This window comes from Nannobrachium achirus (genome assembly GCF_963921795.1).
Source record: "Nannobrachium achirus genome assembly, chromosome: 5".
Classification (NCBI taxonomy): domain Eukaryota; kingdom Metazoa; phylum Chordata; class Actinopteri; order Myctophiformes; family Myctophidae; genus Nannobrachium; species Nannobrachium achirus.
This window is the reverse complement of record NC_137814.1, coordinates 35549214-35574011: the sequence shown is the minus strand read 5'-3', so window position 1 is coordinate 35574011 and position 24798 is coordinate 35549214. Positions and strand designations below refer to the sequence as shown.

General features: G+C 41.2%; 1 protein-coding gene across 1 annotated transcript; it reads left to right on the top strand.

Annotated features, from left to right (window-relative positions):
- The first annotated feature begins 7783 nt into the window (after positions 1–7783).
- LOC308285398 (cAMP-dependent protein kinase catalytic subunit beta) lies at positions 7784–24715 on the top strand. The gene is made up of 10 exons (XM_080726138.1): positions 7784–8103; positions 13723–13784; positions 13961–14089; positions 17765–17863; positions 17968–18050; positions 19212–19338; positions 19433–19528; positions 21176–21298; positions 21502–21666; positions 23078–24715. The coding sequence occupies exons 1-10, from the start codon at positions 8058–8060 to the stop codon at positions 23201–23203; spliced, it is 1056 nt and encodes a 351-aa protein (XP_080582264.1). The 5' UTR covers positions 7784–8057; the 3' UTR covers positions 23204–24715.
- Positions 24716–24798: the final 83 nt, after the last annotated feature.

Genomic DNA, 24798 nt, shown 5'->3' with positions numbered 1-24798 from the left:
CATCTGATCAGTCCACAGCAGAAGAGGGGAGCAGAGCAAAAGATCACTGACTGCGTTTTTTGATCTTAATTACATAAACAAATGCGTGATTAAGAGTTGCTGTTGTATCAAGGGCTCCACGCCAGCTGTTTGAGGCAGGGAGACACAGCTGTATACATGTGTCTTTGCGCAAGAAATCAAATGTCCCATTGTGCTCATCTGGAGTGAATTAGGCTGAAGGGGGGAAGGGGGGGGGGGCCTACAGGCTTTGATATACAGAGGAGGAAATGGGTAATGTCCTGGAACCGCATGCAACATCCTAATAGGAGCTGGTGATTGATAATGAAGACATTGCCAGATCATCGCTCTGCTGCAACCATCCTCTCTCTTTAATCACCTCACAACCTTGGATTAGTGCAAGCATTGGGGTTTGATTGAAAGTATGTGCGTCCTTCTTCAGCAACACTGTGGCCACCAAGACACATTGCTAGAGACCACAAACTGCTGTGCCAGGGGTCTTCAACGTTTTCAGGCCAAGGACCCCTTAGTTCGAGAGAGAGAGATGAAGCAGGGACCCCTACAACCCATAGATACCATATAGTTTCATCGTTTGACAGCACAGTCATCAGTGTGTTTTGGATTCATGTCAATGTGTTTTCAGATATTTAACCACTTGTCTTGAACCGTCAAAACGTAATAAACTTGACCTATCGCTCTGTACTTGGTCTGCTCTTTTTCCCCTCTACACGAAACCTCTTTGCCGAAAATAGCCGATCTACAAGCTCACAGCGAGTCGTTGTGAGTTTGTAGATCGGCTATTTTTGGCTAAAGTATGGACGCTAGGTTTCAAGTGGTTAATATAGAAAAGGAGATAAAAAGCTCTGAGGACCCCCAAGGGGTCCCAGACCCCCTGTTGAAGACCCCTGTGCTGTGCAAAGCCTTCCCTGTTTTCTAAATAAAAACAACACAAAGGGATTTGTGCATAAGGTGTGATGAAGGCCCAGCGGCAGTGGCCTCAAGAGAAGCAAGCGTGCACAGGAGTTGCCAGGTTGAACGCTCGGACTGATAAAGAGGTCTGTGGATTGCGAGACGAAGAAGACTGGAAGCTTGAGAGTTACTGGTGTCATGATCCACCCAATCCCGCCCCCTATAAATTCTGCTGATATCCCTTGAGGAAAGCACTTAACCCCCAACTGCTCCGGAGGAGTTGGTCAGCAGCCAACAGAAAATATGTGTGGTTATACTAGCCACCCTGTGTGAATGTGTAGAAGCTTATTTCTAGATTCCATACACCCCCCCACCCCATCCCAACAGGAATAACTAATACATGTTTAAATGATATAGTAGCCATTAGTTAACATTATTATTAGTGTGGTTGCACACAACACACACTGTTGTTCTAGGTCAGAGAGCTTCTATGCCAGCTAAAGTGAACCTGTTTTTTTGTTAACCTTTTAACTGAAGTTATCTGGGTTGTAAGAATAGCCAGATATCTAGGACAATATAAAGTCCAATCAGACAGGATTGGTCATGCTTCACTTGACCAATCCTGAAGGGCAAGGTCGCGCTATGTCTTGGCCATCTGGCCAGTGATGTATATCGGACCAGTTACCCATGTATGGAGACCCCTGGTACCCATATATGGAGATCCATGTATATGGAGATATGCTGTGAGAGCCCAAACATGCTCACTCAGTTATTGTCTCCACCAGCCGAAGGCTGAGGGAGAGTATGTTTTCCCCTCCGTCCGTCCGTCCGTCCGTCCGTCCGTGCGTGCGTGCGTCCGTCCGTGCGTCCTCGCAGTTTGTGAGCAGCTAATCTCCGGCGCCGTTGGCCCGGTCGCTGCCAAAATTAGCACACACACTCCCTGGATGCCAATTCAGAACCTCTGCCCCACATTTTCCAAATCAGCCTCATGGTGGCGCTATAACAGGCCGATTTGTGTGGCCTGGTTGTTACCAGCTAATCTCCGGCGCCGTTGCCCGATCGCTGCCAAACTGAGCACACACACTCCCTGGATGCCAAATCAGAACCTCTGCCCCACATTTTTCAAATCAGCCTCATGGTGGCGCTATAACAGGCCGATTTGTGTGGCCTGGTGGAGACCTGTGCTCGGAAGAGCACTGCTTCTAGTTCATTATGTGAAAGTCCTATGACATCTATGACATCTGACATCAAACATACAATCCCTTTTTGTCCATATATGGAGATCCCTGTCTGTAGAACCAGCCACAAACATATGGGCTGTCTTGGCCATCTGTCTTGGCCATATATGGATTCTGTTAATGTGGTATGTGGCCAATGTGGCCTCCATATATGGGCAATTGGGCATGCCCATAGCAAGTCCTGTTAGATATCGGCTTAATATTGATGACATCAGAGATCTCCATATATGGGCAAATAAGGGATTCTGGGGAATAACCATACTGTATATGGACTTTTACATACCTCCACATATGTATATGGAGATCCAGGTGATGGTAGTCAGCTCCACATATTGAGACACACACACACACACACACACACACACACACACACACACACACACACACACACACACACACACACACACACACACACATCACAGGGATGTCAGAGCTGTCAAGAAAGTCAATCAAGAAAAAAGACAAGTATTACCCATACAGATACGGTCAAGATGTGATGGTTCTATTACTAAACTGTGACCTACGGTCGCAATAATATAAATGGTAAGATATAATTCCTCGCGACTCGCGTCAGTGCAACCACACATGCAATTTCCCAGAATGGCACCTTTCTAGTTATTATTATTATATTATTATAGGCCTAAAGATGTAAATGATGCAGCATGTGGCATGGTTACAGTATAGCCATACTTCCTATAGGCCTATGTCTTAACAGACAAAAATGAAAGCAAGGGTTTTCATTCATTCATTTCAGGGCATCAATCATTTCCTTTGAAGCATAGTCGACCTTGCTCCAAAGAACATAGGAAAGTCAATATGGACAGCAGCTGGTCATTTGGGATGAACATGACATACTGTAGAGTTTACTGGAGGAATAGAGGAAAAAGTAAGAATCAGGAAAAGTGACTGAAAACAGATGAAGTTGACATATGAGTCCCAAATGTCTACACACATTTTAATGAAAACATTTTCACACTTGCATTAACATTCTAAATGGGTCCAAGTGTATTTTTGCTGTATTCACAAACACAAGCCTACAGTAAATAAACATGGATCCAAGCTGTTCCCTAGAAAATTAGTTTCCTTTTTTATAACCTGAAGGAGCCATTCAGCCTGTGTGCCTACTGCCTATAGCTGATTGTGGGCGGGTTCACCTGGAGGGGAGGGGTGCCGTAACAATCACTTATGCTGATAAGGGAAATGGCGACCAAACAGTCGCTTGATGGCATGGTGTGGGCACGGAGGGAGATCACACGGTTTTTACTTGTATAGTGGCGCTCTTTAACAAACTAATCGCCACTCGGCTGGGCACATGGAAATCGTTTTTAACGCGTTCAAGTAATCATTGTCCAGACTTCAGCTACTGTTGGGTGGTGTTCCCATTTATTCAAGGTAACAACCAGGATTAAACAGTAAGCTTTTCAAATGCAATATAAAGAGAAACGGTAAAAACCGTGTGATCTCCCTCCGTGCCCACACCATGCCATCAAGCGACTGTTTGGTCGCCATTTCCCTTATCAGCATAAGTGATTGTTACGGCACCCCTCCCCTCCAGGTGAACCCGCCCACAATCAGCTATAGGCAGTAGGCACACAGGCTGAATGGCTCCTTCATAACCCTACCACATTGTTAGACGATATTCAGACTACTTCTCTCTCTGGTGGAAAATGAGGATATCACTTGCAATTGCCATTGCATTTCCAGCAATCACATAGGGACTCGCATTTCTAGTTGTTCAACAGAATATAATAGAAAGCAATTTACCAGGATAATCTCTTAACAACCAATATTCAATGGATTATCACGGAAACGGAAACAAAAAACAATCACAGAACGTTCTGGAAGGTTTAAATTATGGAATGGAAAGTTGAAGGTTCTGCGTTGAGGACCTCCATCGCTGGTCAGAAAAGTCAAGGCTATTCAAAGTTTCACCAAATACACTCCTACATAGCGCATTGCTGCCCCCTAGTGTCAATGCAGTGATATACTGCACATACAGTATGAAACAGAGCTGATACCTTTAGATGGATTTTGAGAAGAGAAAAAATGCTGCTATTTGTAACCTGTATATAAAATGTCACAATGCGACATAGCTCTGTTTACTCAATGCTGTGCCCCCTCCAACTGTATATGTTCCCCATTTTCAACTGTTTTTTATTGTATTTGTGATAGGCCTACTTGCTTTGGCAATGTTAACGTAGGCTATGTTTTCTCATGCCAATAAAGCTCCTTTGAATTGAATTGATATATCATGCTGATAATCTTTGAACTAGCCAAGTAGTTGGGAAGGTTTCTATATCCCTGTGTGCAAACTGCATATTTCACATAAAGCTTTTGAGGAAGCTTTATGTGGGCCTACTAAAATGTACTGCCTATAATTCTGCTATCAGTAGCTATACTGTAGACTGTATATGATAGCCTACAATAAACACATTCAATGCTTGACATGTGAAGAACCCAGGAATCCCATATGGGTGAAAAATCTGCCCATAGTCCCTTTTTAGGCTTTTATGCCCCTATATGGAGATTCCTTAGTCCATTTATGGAGTTCTGTGTCAGGCATGCCCAAATATGAAGATGTCTATGACATCATAGATGACATCAGCGTACTCCATGTAGGGATTTGTGGTTCTATCGATATTATTTTGTGATCTGCAGGGCTGATTGGATAACTTCGACTTGGCACTGCACATCCTTAGGTCCTTGCCGATATGCACCTCATGGTACCATAGCACCATAGGCATTAAAATCACACCCGTGTGAAGTGGAGCTGTGTGTGTGTGTGTGTGTGTGTGTGTGTGTGTGTGTGTGTGTGTGTATTGCAGTTGATGCTCAGGGCAGGCTAGACTCAACGGCACCTCTCTGGTCACCCAGGATCATGTGTACCGATTTTTGTGACATTTGACGAAAATATGTAGGAAAAGGAGCAAAAAGTGTGTTTTGGAGAAAATTCAAGATGGCGGAAAATCTATCCTGACGCAAATGGGCGTGGCCTATATGGGGAGATGCGTCTTGACCCAAGGAATCCAGGGAAAAAATAATTTTAATTTTTCGACCTACGGTTCAAGAGTTACGAGACAAGTAGGCCGTTATAGCGCCACCATGAGGCAGAGTGGAAATGCTTTTGGGGATTCGTTGAGTATGCCACCCCCGACCTGTGGTTGAAATTCAGTGTTGACTGGACCTTTTGTTTGTGATTTATGGCTATTGTTTGCAAAACGGGCCCCTCCCGCTAACTTTGGAAGCCCGTTACGAACGAACGGAATGGACTATCGCAATATCCCTTGAGTATGTTCATTGCATAGGTTCATAGATCATGTGTACCGGTTTTTAAGACATTTGAAGAAAATATGTTGGAAAAGGAACAAAAAGTGTGTTTTGGAGAAAATTCAAAATGGCGGAAAATCTATCCTGGCGCAAATGGGCGTGGCCTATATCGGGAGATGCGTCTTGACCCAGGGAATCCAGGGTAAAAATAATTTTAATTTTCCGACCTACGGTTCAACAGTTATAGGCCAAAACGTAAACTGGGCTGTTATAGCGCCACCATGAGGCCAAATGACACAATTATTTTTTATTTAATCCTTGAAATCATTATGAACCTCCTCTCCAAGTCTTGAAACTGTAGCCCCTATGGTTTGCGAGAGACAAATAATTGAATGTGAGTTTTTGCGATTCCCATTATAAGTCAATGGGAAAAATTAATTCACTAATAAATTAATATCAATTAAACTATTGAACCTTTCTCTTAGCAAGTTACTAGCCCACCATTCCCGAGTAAGCCGGTCGATTTGACATATGGCGCGAGTGTGTGGTGGCAAAACTGTGGGACTAGTAGCGTGCCGAAGTTTAGGAAGTTCAGGCTACATACAGACACACAGACAGACACACAGACAGACCCGCACGGCCACGTATAGGGAGCCTGTGCTTCACACAGCTCCAAAAACAAGGTTTCTGACATCCCAAAACAAACTGGTCAGGTTACTACTGCTTGGCCTAACACCTAGAACATGGGTCTTCAACAGGGGGTCCGGGACCCCTAGGGGGTCCTCAGAGTTACTACAGGGGGTCCTCCAAATCTTTAAGTGATAGAACGTTTTTATATTAACCACTTGAACCCTATGTCCATATTCTGAGAACTTAAGCCAAACTTCGGCAAAGAGGTTTGGTGTAGAGGGGAAAAAGAGCAGACTAAGTACAGAGTGAAAGGTCAAGTTAAGTATTGACGGTTCAAGTGGTTAAATATCTGAAACCACAAATTGACATGAATCCAAAAATACACTGATCGTGCTGTCAAACAATGAAACTATATGGAATCTCTGAAAAGGTTGTGGGGGTCCCTGCTCTCTCAACTAAGGGGTCCTTGGCCTGCAAACATTGAAGACCCCTGACCTAGAACTTACATATCCCTGCTCATTATGCTAGGGGTGGCTCAGGGTAGAGGACAGAGGACAGCAACTTGCAATGGGACTGGGCCTGGTCTTCAAGATACGCAATAATGTTAAAGACACACGCAAGCATAACACCAGAGGGAGCTCCACTGATGTCATTCAACCCAGATCATTCTACTGCTATGCCACCAAAATGTGGAATGCCTTAACAATTTGGGGACCCCCAAGGGGGTCCCAAAAGTATTCTGGGGGTCCCCAGATGATTAACGTAATGTGAAACATTGCTTTCTCACTCAACAGTAAACAAACCAACATAAAGTTTAAGGTTATCTGCACATTTATAAAGTGACAATTTAATACCTCTAAAATGACAAATTAACATTGGTCAAATTGTTAAATATTAGAGGCAGAAATTGTGAAAATAGCCGATCTACATGCTCACAACACCTCCCATTCATTCACTGGATTATCATTAATACAGTGTTAATGATTAAAAACAATTGGGTCACACACTTCACAATAGCCAATGAAGTGTTCCAACCATATACATTTGACCAGTGGTGGAAAAAGTATTCAATTGTTTTACTTATAAAAGTATCAATAGGCTACTACAATGAAACACTCTTTACTTTACTGAAAGTAAAAGTCTGGAATCGGCTATTTTCACAATTTCTGCCTCTAATATTTAACAATTTGACCAATGTTACTTACACCACTGAATTTGACCGTTCATAAATAATAAAATATAATAATATTAAATAATCTATTGATATGGCCTACTTTTTTTGTTTTTTTCCTCCCGACTAGGCCTCAATGCCTATAGTCAGTTTACCCAACCCTGTACAGTTTACAAAAAAACACCAATAACTAGGCCAATTTTAAGCGTCAGCTTTAGGAATGTCGAGGGAGTGAAAAGCTCATATCAGACCAATCTAACCGTGATGCATAACAACACGGAAGCTGCTGCTGTGATGTAAAGTTTGTGTTGAAGGCAGACAGACAGACAGACAGACAGACAGACAGACAGACAGACAGACAGGGGCCAATCCAAATACTGCAGGGCCAATCCAAACAATATAGGGCCAATCCAAATAGTAAGGGGACAATCCAGACACTGTAGGACCAATCCAAATACTTTACAGCCAATCCAGAGACTGTAAGGTCAATCCATACATAGCAGCCGCGGATGCATGCACAAGTCACCGCTAGCTGAGCTGAGCACCATGCCAACCAGATAGATAGGAATTAGTGAAGTAGCCTACTGGGAAAGAGAAGAGACCGGAGATCATTGTGAACTAGAGGGGGGGCGTTTAGAAGGGATTTAATTCATTTTTCACACATTTGGACCCGCCTTTTCATTTGACTGGTTTCCAGCAAGAAGAGAAGGAGGGTTGCAAAAAAACAAAAAGAGAAAAGAAGAAGAAGAAAATTAAAGAAAGACAGCTTGGGGACACCAACATCAGCTAGTAGTTTATAGCTGTACCGCCATCTCTCGCATCAGCCTGCGCCGTGTCTTCATACCATGGGAAACGCTGCCACCGCCAAGAAAGGCAACGAGATAGAGAGCGGTGAGTTGTTGGGATGTTAATAACGCTGCCTTTTTATTCAACTGTTTGGTCCTTTGACACAAATAGAAGAGCTAATAAATGCTACTTGCTACTGGGCTGTCAAAACCCCCCGTGCGTTCCCAGTGGCAGCCCCCCTGATAGGTTATAATTTATGAACACGACAAAAATGACCTGCTGAGACAAAGTGCATTACGGAGACACTTTTCTTACCAGCTGGTCATTTTTGTCGAGCGACGAACTAACGATTTAAAAGGCAGCGGCACACATTAGTTGCACAATGTTGTAAACATTGCCAGTTTGGGAGCTATAAGTGCCTGCAGGGCTTCTAAACGATTCAATCAATCAAATATCCCGGGTAACAAATACAATACTGTGTTTTGGACGTACAGATGAAAACATCTAAAAGGCCCAGTTAACGTTAGCTGCACTGTTATTATAGATCTATCTAGCGCAGAGAATGCTGTCATGGTGAAACATTGTAAAGAAGTGTGTGCATTGCCACAGGCACAGCAGTGGGGAGCATTGGCCGCTATAAAGGAGTTGTAACTGTAACATCTAGCAGATGCTTGCAGACAAACTCGAACTCTGCTGCACGGCTGTTGTATAATAACGGGGAGAGGACGATTGAATTGCAAATGGCATCAAGTTTGTTGACCAGTTAGCATGCTAACGGTAGCTATGGGGGGATTAGCAGCCCACATCAGGCCCTGTCAGTGTCAGTCCGTTGCCTCCAGATGATAGCGTTCCTGGCCCTAGCGCAGTATTAGCCGAGGCGTGCGGTTTATCCCTGCAGAAAGGCTAAACATCTCTAGGTTAATATGGGCGAGGCTGCAAGACAGTAATCTGCTGCCATTTGGTGGATGAGCAAATAAGAGGACTGTGCTCTCTGTCTAGTCTCAGTTTAAAATGTTGATGTGGTGGCACCGTGGCATGTTACAACTGAAGCTTATTTATTGAGCAGCGCTCAGAACACAGACTTTGCAACGGTACAGATAACAGATTGCCCTAATATACAACTAAATCGCACACAATTTCTAATATGGTACGTGCTTCTGCTCCTGACATCACCAGCATGTTATTCTCAGCTATATAAACAAAGCTTTCCCTCAGTGCAGCATAGTGCCCAAATATGGTGAAGAAATGACAAATGCATCCATTCCATTCATAAAACTGGGCCCTACTACAAGCGTTCTCTCACGCGCACGCGCGAGTACACACACACACACACACACACACACACACACACACACACACACACACACACACACACACACACACACACACACACACACACACACACACACAGTTCAAGCTTGTGCTTTATTGTTACATCTTGTGTACTTATTTTTGACCAGCTTCCTTCAATCAATGCAGCAGCATCTAGGTAATAGTAACTAGTTATAACACCGTAAAAAGATTTAAAGAAAGACAAATGATCTTGGCATATTCTATATTGTACAGTGTACAATATAGAATATGCCTAGATCATTTGTACAATGTATACCAAGAGCAGTAGCTGCCACATTACTTAATCTTGCTGTATGAAGATCCGTAAAGTCACACTCTTGCACATTGTGTGTCATTGACTGGAGCAGCTTGTCGTCAGACCTTCGTCAGAGGATAAGGGGCATTACAAGCTTTGAAAGGATTGACGTAACTAGCCCTATTCCAGAGTCAATCTGCGATGGGACACTTTAATGAACAACCATTCCAACGTAATAAATCTGAAATATTTTTCATACACCTAGATAATGGCTAAACAGAAGTGGACAAACGGCTTACCGAATTAGCTGAACCGATCTCTGTACAAAATAAATGAAGAATTCCAACCAATTTAGATGGTTGTATATTTTATGTTTGCGGTGGAACATTTCCTGGCACATGCTCTTAATAAAGCAGACAACTGTCTGTGGCCAGCAGTGCACCCAAGTTGTTTAAAGCAGTTGTCATTTTATGATGCTGTGAATATGTCCCTCTAAGATTTATTGAGTTATTGAGAGCCAGGGAGACCAGACACACTGCACGTTGCCAGCCAGAGACGCTCCGGGAGGCTGGGAAGATCAGATCAGCAATGGCTATCATACTTCTGAGTGTTTTAAAACCATTTAAGCTGACACCCATGCCCTGAGCAGGAGATTTGTCTGGAGCAGCTCTCACAAGACGACCTGGTTACCTATATAGCTCTGTTCCTTTGTCTGCTATCAGTAACCGTAGCCAATGTCCCTTGGTACAGCACATTCTATTTGTCAACAAGAAAGACAATGGTTGTTTGCTGTCTCTCTGTCTTTGCGGTCCACAATTTGGCAGATGAACAACAATAATTTTCCGATCTTTAACTAGCAATTGAGAAAAACAATGAAAGTGACTGTATAAGTGATCAAATTATCAATTTAGTTAGTGGATGTGAAAATCACTCTCCTGCCTTGATTACAATGTAATTTCAGGATAGCAAAATCACTTCTACTTAGATTTTCAAGTCACAAAGTCCAGGGTTCTCACTTCCACTGGCATCATATTAAACTGCTTCATTTGTCTTTTCAGGAACAATGGTCTGGGCAAACCATACTAGCAGTTCTTTTTAACATCTGGCACAGCGTGCATGCCTGCATGCCATTGTTTTCACCTTGTGAGTCTGTATGTGTTTCATCATGGCAAAATATTGACCCTAAAGACACTTATTGTAGCACTTTCAGTACTTGGCAGGGCTTATTAAGGCTTGCCCTTTTGTTATTCATTCTATTTCAATGTCTGACTCCCATGCATGCATTTAAGAAAGAAATGACTGTGAGATGTCTCATTCTTATCCGGACAAGTGACTTTTGTGCCCGAACAAGTGGGAAATGTAGTTGTCCAAAGGACAAGTGCCTCAAAAAGTTAAATTAAAGTCAAGCCCTGACTTTGTCAGGTTTTGTCGGTCTCTTTGTGGAAACAACTTGTCAGATGATGTGATTCAAACAGGGGGAGCAGAAGTATGGGTTAAAACAGATACTGGCTAGCTTGCTGAACATTCATTTATATTATCTACAACATGCTAACGAGCTTGCTTCCATTTCTCAGTGAACATGGTGCAGGGAAAGAGGTATATGGGTGCGTATCGCTCTTCCGAGGCTGTTGTTTCGAGGTCCCAGTAGTCCGAGGCTAACCTGCCGACGCTGGTGAACGCATGCTGACATTGGTGAATGCTAACCCTAAGTCTAAACCCTAACCCTAAACCTAACCGTTGTACTAGTGGGACCTTGAAACAATGAATATCGAGATTTTTGCCTTTACTATTTGAGCAGTACCTCATCACAAACCATTTGTGACCCATAGTGGGTTTCATTACTGAACCCACCCTACACATGATGGTTCACCCATGAGAACTATCAACAATTTCTATGCCCACAGGTCCCCATCAGACAACTGAACCATGGACATTGCAGATGTTCAGCATTCTTAGAAGTAGAGCCACCAAACACACTGAAGGTTTAAGACTGAATAATGCATTCAGGATGGTTTCACACACATTTGAGGCTAGAGGACATGGCATGAGACTTACAGTGTTTTTTTGTTAGTTTTTTTACCCCCGAGTCCTCGGTATCTCCTCAATCTGAACTGAACTGAATTTGTGTCACATGGTTTTAGACATGGCATTTGACTTATCTGTTCTGTCAATCTGTGCTGATACTACTCTCAAAGCAGGGCTGTCACAATCACGGAAGCAGGGGCGTAACAAACAACCCCGCCAGGCCCCTACGCGAGATCTTCACCAAGGCCAAAAAAAAAAGAGAAAATTTATAGAATGGACGGACAGCGCAAATGCGGGACACCAGGCTCCAACAGAAGACATCTACAAGCTCGGCATCTAATGTCAAAATGTAGCCCAACCACAACAGAAGAGAAGAGCCAATATAGGGCCATATGATTTATTTTTAGCATTATAAATATCATCCATTAAGACAACTAGGCCTACATTAATGACAGCACACAGTTTAATTGACAGCGATGCATCACTGAAAAACCAGCATTATTTATATTAATTACTTAACTCACCTGCTAAAGTAAGGAGGAGGACGACAAAAGAGCAGTTGGGAACATTTTGTTCCATATGTCTACATTGTCTTGGTTTCAGAGAGCATGGTAAATATTAACTGTTGCCCCAAAGTCTTGTGTTGAAATTTATATTCCATAATGCACGAGTGTTGTTTTTACTCAGAAGAACGTCTCTTCACCCAATAGCGTTGTCTGTGTCCTGCTATTTACGCCCCTGCACGGAAGTTTAGTTGATGATTAATTACCATGAAAATAATTGTGATTAACAATTTAATTGTCTCCTTCAGTTCATGTTATGCCACTTGCCACTATTACCCCTATGAAGAAGAGCCATTTAATTAGCATTTAACATTGGAACATGGTCAAGTTAACATACTGTATACATTTGCACAAGGTAGTTTTAACATAGGCCTACTGTAAATAGCTTAAATATACAAAGACTTACTGACATGTACATACAGTACAAATAAATGACTGACAATGACAGGCAAAGATGGTAAACTTAAACAATGTATTACTGTATGATCAAAACAAGCCATGACCGTGTCATCCACAATCACAGCCAGTCATGCTTCTCTGTGGCTAGGAACATTAACATGACTGACTAACTCTCAAGTCAAACCTCAATTGGTGGAAAACGCAGTTAAAAAAAAAGAAGGAAAAAAAACTCTTACCACAGCCGTACGTCAACGCTGCTTGTGTCTTTTATTTTCTTTGAGCTTTCTTCACTACATATGCTTCATGTCTGTTGGTCTGATACACTTGTTGGGTACATAAAATCTCTCTCTCTCTCTCTGTTTCATCCCATCCATGTGGGTGAATGTTCCTGCAAATCCGTGGTGAACTATAGAGACTTTTGGTATGCTTATCTTCCCAAACGATGACCAAAAGACAGAACCGAAGTGTTCTCTTTGTGATAACCTGTTGGATAAGCTTGCTGTGTTTTGTGCTTTGCTAATCATGCACCCATGTTTTTGTCATCCACATTCTGTCATTCTGGATATCTGCTGTCTGCTGTGTTTTCCATGTAATGTTGGTTTGTCCTTGATAATCATCATTTGTAATACTCTTGTCTTGAGTTCCTTCCCTAAAATGATATTACAGTACAGAAAGTGATGCATAAAAGAACTTGGAGAGACTTCTCCTGTGCAAGCTCCCTTTATAAGAAAAAAGAAGGGAAAATATGCAGTCTCTTTGCATCATTTCTTACTAGTCTGCCTGTCTTGGTGGTTGTTGTTTTGAGTCATTTTGTGTTGTAGTATTAGAAACAAAATATGTAATATTTTAACATCCAGTTTGGTGTTGTATACATATTGGATATTTAGACCCGCCCCCACCTTTCTAGTATTCCTATATATATTTATATTTATATTCCCATATTTGTCTTTTTTGCCAGTTCCATCCAAAACTCAAGTTTTTTTTTTAAACAATCTAGGTACAATCGTGTTGCTTGCCAAAAATAGTTCCAAGTGAAAACATTTCCAGTCATTTTCGGCAAGCGACATAGTTGTACAACAAAGTAAAAGTTAGCCTTGGATGCCAGTATCTGTATGCTTAATATCTATCTCTCTCTTTCCTCCATTTCAGTGAAAGAATTTCTAGCCAAAGCCAAAGAAGACTTCTTACGGAAATGGGAATGTCCACAACAAGTGAGTGTGACAGAGGAGCCATCTCAAATATTTTGTTGCAGGGACCCCCAAAAGCAAAGATTTGCAGAATAGATACATGCTGACAGAGGAACTTGTAACTATAAGTTCACCTTTTGTGCAGTTGTGTGTCCTTGAAGTAGGCCAACTTCCTGTGTTCTTGCTTCAACTTTCCACAGAGCACAACGTGCCTAGATGACTTTGACAGATTAAAGACACTGGGCACCGGCTCCTTTGGAAGAGTCATGCTGGTGAAACACAAAGCCTCAGAGCAGTACTTTGCCATGAAAATACTGGACAAGCAAAAGGTCAGTGATGATGGGACGTGTGTGTGTGTGTGTGTGTGTGTGTGTGTATCGTGTGAATCGGGGTCTGTATGTTTAGGGCTGTCACAATTATTACATAATCGTCTAATCGCAATTATTTGACATAATCACAATTATTTGACATAATCACAATTATTTTGTGATAATCGTCATAATCGTTTACATGTTGAAAGATGTTTATATATGTTCAAACACAACGCGTCGCATTGCGACGCGTTGTGAGCTTGTAGATCGGCTATTCCCACTATCAATGTTCTTTTTAACCCTTGGATGCATGACCAACCAATACCTACACTCTTCCATGAGTGGGGTCAAAAACGACCCCAATTAAAATCAATGTATTTTTGCAATAAACGACTTGCTCTCACACGTAACTCTGCCATACTTTTGCCTAGCAACGTGATTTCAACTTTAAAACACTCACACGACTTGGGCCTTTTTTCTGCCAATAGGGACAAGCTGGAATTGTTGAAGCCCCGCCCCCTCTGTCTACTAAACACATGCAGCAGCTGTCACATTTTGCTATCACACTTTTCTCTCACACGTTACTCTGACATACTTTTGCGTAGCAACGTGATTTCAACTTTAAAACGCTCACACGACTTGGCACTTTTTCCGGCCAACAGGGACGAGCTGTAATTGTTGAAGCCCCGCCCCCCCCTGTCTTCCTATTGGCTTGGCTATAAACAGCCATAACTCCATTTTGCAGCATGGTACCGTTTCGTAACTTGGTGTCTGGACTTAGACAGCCAATATAGACGAGCTGTAATTGTTGAAGCCCCACCCCCTTTGACAAGTCTGTTGTTGCGACCGTCAGGGAGCAGTTTACTATGAAAACCTCCACCGGCTGTCCGTCCGTCCGTCCGTCCGTCACACGTCACACGTGACCATCAACAAACGTCACACCTTTGTTGATGTTTAAATCGAAGAGTCTTGGTCAAATACTTCTGTTGGTTTCTGCACTGATCATTTATACAATTCAGCTGTGTTTGCTCGTGTCATCATGATGAGGTCATAAATCAGCCATGCCCAAATATAGATTTTACAGGTTTACATGCTTACTCAGTTATTCGTTATGTGAAAGTCCTATGACGTCTATGATATCTGACATCATCATACATACATTCCCTTTTATGCCCATAAATGGAGATCCCCTCTGTAGAACCAGCCACTGACATCACTGTAATGTCAGGGGAACCAAATCCCTTTTATGCCCATATATGGAGATCCCTGTGATGCCAGGGGAACCAAATCCCTTTTATGCCCATATATGGAGATATGGAGATCCCCGTGTTGCCAGGGTAACCAAATCCATTTTATGCCCATATATGGAGATCCCTGTGATGCCAGGGGAACCAAATCCCTTTTACGCCCATATATGGAGATCCCTTATGTCATCAATATTAAGCCCATATCTGTGAATATCTTTGGGTACCAGATGTCTCCATATATGGTTAAATGGTCCGATATACATCACTGGCCAGAAGACCAAGAAATGGTGCAACCTCGCCCTTTGCTTTTCTCCCTATAGGCATCTTACTGGTAGGTAGTTTAATGAGGAATGCAGTATGGTGGTAGGTAGGTAGTTATGGCCTTTGATGTAAGATTTTCACTTTCTAAGATAACTATATTTGCTATTCCCAGATGATGCCCTTTTAGGGTACCCCTCATGCCCATATATGGAGATCCCCAGGCTTTACTAATTAACATAAGTTTTATGCCCATATATGGAGATCAGTGTCCCAATGTCATCAGATATATGGGCATAAATGGACACAGGCAAACTAGATGGGCTGTATGGATATCCAGATGTGTGATGTAAGTGTTTTATTCCAAATGTGGCACCCCACAGACATATTTCCAGAAACAAAATCCCTTTCATGCCCATATATGGAGATTTCTGATGTCATCAATCCCAGGCCCTGTAAAAAACATGGTTGCTATGGTATGAGCAACTTATGTCTCCATATATGGAGATTCAACTTCAATGAGTAACCATGGCAAACTGTCAACTGCCCGTATGTCTTGATAATTGGTAAAACAAACTTTTGGCCTATTTGTGGAGATAAGCGACCAACGGTCGCTTATCTCCCGATTAGGGAGTCTTACTGGTATTAATGACATCAGGGAACTCCATGTATGGGCATAAAAGGGATTCTGTTAGTTTGACATCATAGTGAAGCCAGAGCGTGATGTCAGAGCGGCAAACCCATTCTGTTAGAGTGGTTCCCCTGACATCACAGTGACATCAGAGCTTGATGTCAGAGCGACAAACCCATAGACCCACAGTGTCAGGCGTGACAGAGATACATACATACATATGGACAAGCTTTGACCGTTCACATACTTGCAATCTACGGTCACAACTATTATTACTACTATTACTACAACTATTACACTATTATTACTTTTATTACTATTATTACTACTATTACCAGTAAGCGACCGTCAGGGCGGGTGGAAACAACAGACTTGTAAGAGGGGGCGGGGCTTCAACAATTACAGCTCGTCCATATAAGTCCAGACACCAATTTTCGAGACCGTATACAATGCTGCAAACTGGAGTTATGGATGTTTAAAGCCCAGCCAATAGGAGGGAAGAGGGGGCGTGGCTTCAACAATTGCAACTCATCCCTATGGCGGTCTAAGTCCAGACACCAAATTTCGAGACGGTACCATGCTGCGAACTGGAGTTATGGATGTTTAAAGCCCAGCCAATAGGAAGACAGGGGGGGCGGGGCTTCAACAATTACAGCTCGTCCCTATTGGCCGGAAAAAGTGCCAAGTCGTGTGAGCGTTTTAAAGTTGAAATCACGTTGCTACGCAAAAGTATGTCAGAGTTACGTGTGAGAGAAAAGTGTGACAGCAAAATGTGACAGCTGCTGCACACGTTTAGTAGACAGAGGGGGCGGGGCTTCAACAATTCCAGCTCGTCCCTATTGGCGGAAAAAAGGCCAAAGTCGTGTGAGTGTTTTAAAGTTGAAATCACGTTGCTAGGCAAAAGTATGTCAGAGTTATGTGTGAGAGCGAAGTAGTTTATTGCAAAAATGCATTGATTTTAATTGGGGTCATTTTTGACCCCACTCATGGAAGAGTGGGGTAGTGATACAAAAACTGCAATTTCTTAAAATTAATGAAAGGAATGATAAAAATGCAAATGGCCTCATGTCACAAACATGTTTTATGAGGAATACCTGGAATATGAAAATATTTAAACTTTTAATTTTAAAGATATTGAAGAATAACAACCCCTGGGGTCATTTTTGACCCCACTCATGCATCCTAGGGTTAAGTGTAAAGTTGTGAAATATGTCCTTAATTTCTTTGTATATTTAGGTTACGTGTCATATCTGCCATGTGCAATTTCAAAGCCTACAAGCCAAACAGAAATGTAATTGTCAACGACAAATACACAATTAAATCGTTAATCGCAATTGTTTGAGAGACAATTAATCGTCATGTAAAATGTCATAATCGTGACAGCCCTATGTATGTTTGGACTGTACTATACAAACAATAGGGTGAATTTGCAGTGGCTAAAATGGGGGTGGAAAATTAAAAACGGTTGATCCAAAAAGAAAACACCTGTGCTGTTTTGCCAGTATGAGTGACGTTTTCCCATGAACGCAATTAGCTGATTAATCCTCTCTGTCTTAGGTGGTGAAACTCAAACAAATAGAACACACACTAAACGAGAAAAGAATATTGCAGGCAGTGAGCTTCCCCTTCCTCGTCAGACTTGAGTATTCTTTCAAGGTAGGGTAACCATTGCATTCTTCATTGGTATAGAAAACATCCTTCACCAAGTTCTCTGCTACGTTTTGGTTTCCTGTTTACTTTTGTTGTTGTTTTTTTTATAGGACAATTCTAATTTGTACATGGTAATGGAGTATGTTCCGGGAGGAGAGATGTTCTCACATTTAAGAAGAATTGGAAGGTTCAGGTCTGTTCAATCTCTGCATCTTTCTTATTAACCCATTTAGAACGGGTACACATTTTGTGTATCATTATTTTATGATTCAACTATTGATAGAAAAATCGTGAAAATTAAAATTTTGTCTTTTGAATCCTTCTAAGACTTTTTGAAAAACCTATGTTTCTAGTCCTTAAATGGAGCTCAGTTAGTCTGTTCTTGAGAGACTACTATGTCAGTGGTTCTCATACTTTTTCATGTGAAGGACCCCCAAAATGATATTTATTTGGCCACGGACCCCCATCTCAAAATATTTAGTTCCAGGGACCACCCAGAAGCAAAATTTGAGTTACAAATGTTCACTTTGAAAATACATATATTCAAAGATTTCACGACTTTAAAAAAAATAGCAGATCTACAAGCTCGCAGCGCGGCACTCGGTGCCGCGCTGTGAGCTTGTATATCTGCTATTTTTCACCGGTTAAAACATTCAATAATTATAGGGGTTAAACATCAAAAGGTTTATTCACCTTATGCTTTTGCATTTACATTAGCAACATGTCTCGGTGTTTAATCACATGAAGCACAGTCTACATACACAAGCAATCCTTATGGCACATCGAACCCATTAAGACCTGAAAAATACCTAAAAATGTCTTCTAAATCCTAATGGTTTTCAGAAAAATGTATGTTTCTTTATCTGTGGCGCTCAAAGTTTTTTAAAGTCAAGGACCCCTAGAATTATATGTATTTGACCACGGAACCCCATCTCAAAATATTTCGTTCCAGGGACCCCACAGAAGCAAAGATTTGAGTTAAAATGTTCGCTTTAAAAGAATATATATTCAAAGATTTCCGTTCACGATTTTTCATAAATAGCAGATGTACAAGCTCATAGCGCGGCACTCTGTGCCGCTCTATGAGCTTGTATATCTGCAATTTTTGAACAGCCAAAGTATATACAAAATAATGGTTAAAATGGTTACGTGACACAGATGCGTTACCGGTCTTAATGGGTCTAAACTGTCATTTTCTTTAGGGCTGATGTCGCTTAGTTAATTTATCATTTACTGGTACTTTATTCTATGCCAGTGTCCTCCTGTCCTTAGTGGTTGGTTGTTTAAGATGTCTTCGTTCTGGTTTTCTTTTCCCGCTAAATGTGAATGTGAACACAACATTTCTCCTCTCCAGTGAACCACACGCACGTTTTTATGCTGCCCAGATAGTGCTGACCTTTGAGTACCTCCATTCGCTAGACCTAATCTACAGAGATCTGAAGCCAGAGAACCTCCTCATCGACCACCATGGCTACATTCAGGTATGCTATGGATCCGGGAAAGAACACATTATTTTACTTTAGCTTGGCCTCAACTCTTTGCCCATACGGTATGTTTGTTCCTTGGGCCCTATAGGTGACAGACTTTGGATTTGCCAAGCGGGTAAAAGGCAGGACCTGGACACTGTGTGGAACACCGGAGTACCTGGCTCCAGAAATCATTCTCAGCAAAGTATGTACAATGTCTACTCTGTTGATCCGCAGATCATGTGATATTCCATTTACGCTTACTTTATATAATTTATCTCTTATAATTTGTCAGATTACTTTGAAATGTAAAATGTTACTGAATAGAAATTGTAATTTGTATCATAATCCCATGGATGTAATACGTAATACTTTTAGATTAAATGTTTATACATTATTTGACAACTGAGTGGGTTATCTGCTTTACTTACGGGGGGAAAACGGTGCATATTTTTGCCGACAAACTTCAGTCTGCGGTCGTCAGTCATGTGAAAGGGAGAGATTAGTGAGCGAAGTTAATTCTGTAACTCGATAACCAATATGCTCTGATAGGGTTATATAACTTAACCCAAGGGTCTTCAACAGGGGTCCGGGACCCCTAGGGGGTCCTCAGGGTTACTACATGGGGTCCTCCAAATCTTTGTGTGATAGAAACCTTTTTCCTCCTTTTTTATATTAATGACTTGAACCCTAGCGTCCAAATCTTGCCAAAAATAGCTACAAGCACCAGATCTACTTGTGAGCTTGTCGATTGTCTATTTTTGGCAAAGAGGTTTGGTGTAGAGGGGAAAAAGAGCAGACTAAGTTCAGAGTGAAAGGTCAAGTTTATTAAGTATTGATGGTTCAAGTGGTTAAATATCAGAAAACACAAATTGACATGAATCGAAAATACATTGATGATTGTGCTGTCAAACGATGAAACTATATAGAATCTCTGAAAAGGTTGTGGGGGTCCCTGCGTCATCTCTCTCTCAACTAAGGGGTCCTTGGCCTGAAAACATTGAAGACCCCTGACTGAAAAAACAGACTTTATGTCGCTGTGTGAAGGACAGACAAGCAATCGATACGGGTTAAATAACTTGCCAGGGGGCGCCCTCTTGCCTAGCGGTTCCAGGTGCATACCACATAGGCTCTAATGCATAACAGCATGTCGTGCCGACGACCTTTGATGTCCCGATGACCTTTGCGTGTCTCTCCCCATCTCTCTCTCCCTCTTTCCTGTCTTGCACTATCAATAAAGGCAGAAAAGCCTAAAACAAATCTTAAAAAATAGCTCTATGATGAAAAATGTACCTTTTTTCACTGACAAAAATGAAATAAAACTAAGCTATGATGACTAAAACTAAGGCTACATATATTGACATTTTTGTCAACAAATTAAAAACTAGACTAAAATGTTAGGGAGGGCCTAGTGGAGAAGAGATCCAGTAGAAGTCATGATTTTATGTTTGATTGCGCTCGGGTGTTGCCTTCTGAAAATGGCAATCTACAAGCACACACGTGTTTCGAGACGTGTATTTTCAGCATGCAACCAAGTGTGAAATCTCTGCCATCACACCATCAAAGCCCACCAAAATACAATTTAGACAACAAAATCAACTGTAGATTTAGTCGACTAAAACGTTTATAAAATATATTAATCTAAAATATGACTAAAACTAAATGGAATTTTATTCAAAAGACTATGACTAAAACTAAATCAGAATTTGGTGTCAAAGTCAAAACTGCAGTGGTGTGCAGCCGTCAGGACATGAGGAAGCTGCTGGGAAAATGGATGTAATATTTAGATTTCAATGTAATGTGCAGTGCTTTCTATTGTCATGCTGATGAGGTTATTTCTTTCTTTTTGTAGGGCTATAATAAAGCTGTGGACTGGTGGGCTCTGGGAGTCCTTATTTATGAGATGGCAGCTGGCTACCCTCCATTCTTTGCAGATCAACCCATTCAGATCTATGAGAAGATTGTGTCTGGAAAGGTAAGAAACTTTTATATTTCCACACTATCATCTGATTGGAGAGAGGCTTTTTCAAAACGTTCTTAACTAAAAATGTTTTACATGTAATTGTCATTGTAATGGAACCTGTGCATGCTGTCTGAGAATGTAAAAAATGTTCCCTGGGCAGAAATTGGCATTTAAACGCAAAGTTTACGTGGAATAATCCTTTGGCCCTTGCCCAGGTACGATTCCCTTCGCACTTCAGCTCAGACTTGAAAGACCTGTTGAGAAACCTACTGCAGGTGGACCTGACCAAACGCTATGGCAACTTGAAGAATGGCGTTAACGACATCAAGGGCCACAAGTGGTTTGCCACAACAGACTGGATCGCTATCTACGAGCGGAAGGCAAGACAATACACTATGTACACCAACATAATATTACAATCTCATGTCACAGTCCGACCACTATGAAACTCGCTTGAAATGTGGGAGCCATGGTAATAACAGTACACTAGTCTGTCCATCCTCAAGTGTGTGACCACTAAAATAATTAAATCACTTGAGAGAATGAAATATTCGGTTGACTGAAATATGAATGAATATACATACAGGAAAAGTGTTCCTAAATCAATCCAAGTCAACGCATGAATACCAATACTGTACATTTTCTCACTTTTTAACTGTAGCCCTTGTTCAAGTGATATTTGTGTTGTTAAATTAACTAGTAATCATTGCTACTGTATATGGAGTGTTTGTTCAGTAACCGGGATCTCCCTATGTCTCCAGCTTTTTGGGTAAAGAGAATTCAATTTCAGTTTCAGTTTGGGATACCAATTTAATCCAATCAGGAGAGAGAATACAGAACAAAGATACAGAATAAACAAGCAAAATTGGAAGTGATGAAACAAGATTAAACTGATAAATGGGTTCTCAGACCTGATTGGATGAAATTGGTGACCCACACCCACCTGAAAATGTATTTTCTTTTTATTAAAGAGCTGGAGAGATTATGAGATCCCTGTATAGAAATTACTACTATCATCATAATATATTTACTTTTTTAAATATCACTTACTTTAATGTATTCTTTGCAGTTAAAAAGAATAGAGCCAGTAACCTTATAACAAAGAAACACTTATTGAATGTTCACCTATCTCACATTGTGAATCCTTTGGGTTCGATTTGAAACTGGAAATTTTCTATCGCCCCCACAGTTTCTGTCACCACCTTCTAAATTGTTTAACGGCGTATATGCAAGTCCTCTGGGTGTTGTTAGACTGTTATCTGAGGCAGTTGATCAGGCTTTCTTTATACTTTGCATGATCAACTCTTTTTCTTTTTTTGTGGGACGTGAAGCTTGTATTTTTTTGCATACTGTACGTTTCAGTCATGCAGGCACGACTGACCAGTTAGACTTGTTTTTCTTTTTGACCTGGAAATCACCCAGCAGCCTGTGTATGTAGCGCACTCTCACCGTGATGAGCGTGATTTGATTGTGGTATCGATGACTGAAAATGGGTATTTATTTATCTTTGATGACTGTCTTTTAGAAAGACAGGATTGGCCAGGCTCCTCTGGTTGTTTTTGGTGTATGACACTCAACTAAGTATAACTCTGGCATTGGCATGCACATCCTCATGCCTATGTTGTTCGAATCCCACGAAGTACACATCTCTGCCCACTAGGACTTGTATGATGATTACACACATTGTTCCAAAACAAAGTCTTGGAGAAGGTGGACTGGCAACGTAATTTGGCAAGCACATTCCTTTCAGTGTCATATTTTTCTTGTCTCTTTTGGGTTTTTGTTTTACAGGTGGAAGCGCCATTCATACCAAAGTGCAGAGGTCAAGGGGACACCAGCAACTTTGATGACTACGAAGAGGAGGAGATCCGTGTTTCCGTAACGGAAAAATGTGCAAAGGAGTTTGCTGAGTTTTAGGACATGAGAATGTGGATATATCAGGGCTAAAACACACACAAAATAAGGAGATCTTTGCACTCTTCTAAAGACTTGGGATGGGAAAGAGACCATCGTTGTTCTAATCTACCACGTAGTTCCTTCATTCCACAAGGCTGAATGAGGTCGCCATGATACTTTGGTGCCGATAACCTCCCTCACTCACCTGCATATTAAAGCAGACACATCACTTTGTTTTCTTTTGGTTGTTTTTTTATCCACTTTCTTTCTTTTCTTTTTAACTTTGAAGCAGTTCTAGTCTTGGATGTTGTACTCCCTTTTACAATGTGATATTTTTTCAAAAACTTGAGACAATGGCCAATAGTAATCCACATTAACTGATTTGTCTGTGGCAGTATGACACACAATTGTGTGGGTTATAGGGTATTGCCTCTAGTAGTATACAATGTATATTTATGGTCTGTTACAAATCCAAGATGAGAGAGAACCTTACTCTTATCTCTGGATCTCGCAAAGTTTGGCCAGCTTTCAGAAGTAGTATTTATCATATGTGCATAGCTGTTACTTTTGTAAGACATTTGAACATGACGAGTGTTCAAAGCATGACCAAATAGAAAACATTGGGTAACAGAAGACGAGAGGTCCTTTTTCTCTTCTTTGCTTTTGCCTTAGAGAGGCATGTCCTCAAACCCCACAAAGCATCAATTCATACTGCTCTTGGTATTCTGACCCAGTCACAGCAAGCCATTTCAGAAAATGGAAAACCTTGTTACTGATGGTAAACTCCCTTTGGATCTGTTTAGTTACATGTCAATTTGTCATTTAATATATCTCACCATTATTTGCTGTGTCTAACATTATATTCACTTTATCCCTAGATTACCGGTTGGCTTATAAAGACCCTTTGCTAAAAGTTGGTAGAGCAATCGCCTCCAGAATATGGGAAAGAGTGAAGTGACGCCGAAGTTATGCTTAGTTGTGCGAGCACATTTACAAACTCACGTGTTAAGTGGCACACAGTGCGAAGTGAGCTTGTAAATCAGCTATTTTAGTTGCGCAACTGTATACTCAAATTTAAAATCCTTGGGATTTTTCTAGAGTATAATGTAAAAATGATCAGTCAAATGTATAGTGTTGTGGCTTGTGCCTCAACGTTGTTTGTGAAAGAAGTACAAACTTTATAATATGCATTCAATAAAAAGGTGTTTTTAAATCTCCTGAAACAGGATGACAAAACAGCATTTTTTCCCTAAATTTTCTCTATTGGCATTCCTAAACTATTTAAACTACAATGTTTGTTTCATTCTTATGAAAGAATGTAGGGTTGCAACTGATGGGTATGCAGATTTGAACGGCTTTATTTCAAGGTACATATTTTTCCCTCACAGTACACTGGCTAAAACCAAGACTGCTCGTTTGTATCACACGTAACCCAGTCATTGTCCAGCTCATTACATTATACGTATGCATTGTTTCATATGTGTTTTTATTTATACACATTAGAGATGCTAATAAATTTTATTTTTAAAAGTGTCAAGGTTGTCATTTTCCTTCAGGTGGAATTAATCGGACATTTAGCACATGGGTAGACTGAAAGCTCGATTTTTCACTGCCCT

Coding starts and splice junctions, on each gene's coding strand:
- LOC308285398 (XM_080726138.1), top strand. CDS start 8,058: ATGGGAAACGCTGCCACCGCCAAGAAAGGCAACGAGATAGAGAGCG. Junction 19,529..21,175: donor CAGAAATCATTCTCAGCAAA/GTATGTACAATG, acceptor TTCTTTTTGTAG/GGCTATAATAAAGCTGTGGA. Junction 21,299..21,501: donor AGAAGATTGTGTCTGGAAAG/GTAAGAAACTTT, acceptor GCCCTTGCCCAG/GTACGATTCCCTTCGCACTT.